The sequence below is a fragment of the Arachis hypogaea genome, chromosome 20 (assembly GCF_003086295.3).
Source record: "Arachis hypogaea cultivar Tifrunner chromosome 20, arahy.Tifrunner.gnm2.J5K5, whole genome shotgun sequence".
NCBI lineage: Eukaryota > Viridiplantae > Streptophyta > Magnoliopsida > Fabales > Fabaceae > Arachis > Arachis hypogaea.
The window spans coordinates 29,363,367-29,365,305 of record NC_092055.1 but is presented as its reverse complement, the minus strand read 5'-3'; the positions used below and the strand labels follow the sequence as shown (position 1 = coordinate 29,365,305).

Sequence of the window (1,939 nt, the reverse complement as noted above, 5' to 3'; positions counted from 1 at the left end):
CGACCTCACTCCCGTGAGTTTTATTACTTGATGCGACCCGGTGCACTTGCCGGTTAGTTTTGTGTGTTTGGGATTCGTTTTTCGCTTTCCGAAAATACACATCACTTCCGACTTCCTTAATTTCGGCTGCCACAAAGAATTCTCCACTGCTAATAATTTGAACACTGATGTTGTCCTTCCAAGCTAGCACAAGTCCTCCTGCCACTCCTGCCGGGTTAACAATATGCCAGTTTTCGTAGCCGCATACTTGAAGTTTTGCTTCCACCTGTCGAGATTGGTTCTTTTTTTAACTTTTAAACACAATCTCGGGGGAGTGGGATTTACAGATCCCTTTTAAGGTGTGAATTGTCAGGGGTCTCCCCAAACCACGACAATTCCAAACTATAGTTCTCATGGCGCCTTGGGTGCCATTTGTTGGCTGGCACCCTCCACCATCTGTTCAACTGCATTTTCATCCTTTGTTCTTGCTTTCTTTGTAGATCCTTCAGCTATACCACTCATCAACCTTCTTTTGTGTTCACTTTTAGTATCTGACTATGTAGTACCTTGTCTTGCTAATCTTTTCCACTTCCTACCTTTCTCTGTGGTGAGACACTGCCCAATAGCAAATTGCATAAGCTGCCCTTCATCCTCCTTGGTATTAGACTGACCAGCTATGATAACCTCCATGCATTCTGTTCTAGAATTGGATGATTGAGGTGACTCAGGTGCTGCCCTGTTACCAGTGTCTTATGGTTTCAAACTTTGTTTCCCTTCTTGCATTGACATCCCTGTAAATTCTTCCAATAAGCAGTTTAAGACCGGTTTTTTCTTACGTTGAGTGGCCTTATTCTGATTTTGAGTTGAGTTGCTGAATGTTCTTTCTCCTTCAGAGTAGATTCGCGTTCCCACTTGGCTTGCTTTAACCCATTCGCCAATGTCATCCTCTTTTACCATATCACTCTATGTGTCCTTCAACAAATCATGGCAGTTTTTTACCTCATGCCCCAATTTTGCGCAATAGGTACAGAACTTTCCAAGTCTCTCATAGCGTAGTGCCACTTCTACCTCCGTTTTATTAGGTCCTGCCACTATTAACTGATCTCTCACTTGCCTGGAAGCATCAATATTGATTTTGGCCTTCACAATCCTAGTTTCTCTGCCTCGCATCTAAAATTTACCTACCTCCAACACTGTGCCCAGTTTCTCTCCCAATTTACGTCCAACTTCGAAGGGCTTTAAATAATTCTGGCAAACCACAAAATTGAACCCAAACTGGAAAATTGGAAATATTCTCTTCATCACAATTCTGATCTTCCTTCCATCTCTTGACATGGAGCACATAATCTTTAAATAGCCATGGAGAACTACGTTTAACACGCAAGACATCCACTTCTTTATTAAAAAAGAATTGGAAAGAATTATCCCCTTTGTCACTCACGCTAAATCCTTCCGGATTTTTCCATAAAGCCTTTAAAGCATTCTCCATGGTTCTAACTGAGAAGGTTTTGGAAGCAAAGAGTCTGCCAAAGAGACTATTGGAGCAAGCCTTAATACCTTCTGATATGTCTGCCTCTTCCAGTAGAATCACATTCCTACCTCCTTTTCGGTTGTATTCCTCGGTCCGATCTTCATCCCTCGTTGTCTCAGCCATGCAGATTATGTAGACTTGTATTGAGATTTAATTGACGTTGACAATGTAGCCTTGATGGCAGTAGAAACTCCGTTAAAAAACCCTAACAGAGCACTAAAAAATCCTAACAGAGCCAAAAACTGCTCTCTTTCAGAATGTATTTGGAAATAAAAGTTTTTGGAATTAAATTGTGAATTATTTATTGTATTTAGGAAAAAATATAAAATAAGAACAAAATTGAGTTGAAAATTAATTTTTATGTTTAGATTATAAATTAATAAGAATCAATTGATTTCAATATCATATTTTATATTTTTCGTTATTTAT

At 39.6% G+C, this 1,939-nt stretch overlaps 1 protein-coding gene across 1 annotated transcript; it reads right to left on the bottom strand.

Annotated features, from left to right (window-relative positions):
• Positions 1–1,195: 1,195 nt before the first annotated feature.
• LOC112785695 (uncharacterized) lies at positions 1,196–1,633 on the bottom strand. The gene has a single exon (XM_025829136.1). It carries the CDS (start codon positions 1,631–1,633, stop codon positions 1,196–1,198), a length of 438 nt encoding a protein of 145 aa, XP_025684921.1.
• Positions 1,634–1,939: the final 306 nt, after the last annotated feature.

What these genes read in the sequence shown, in the direction of transcription:
- LOC112785695 (XM_025829136.1), bottom strand. Translation starts at nt 1,633, where the DNA reads ATGGCTGAGACAACGAGGGATGAAGATCGGACCGAGGAATACAACCGA.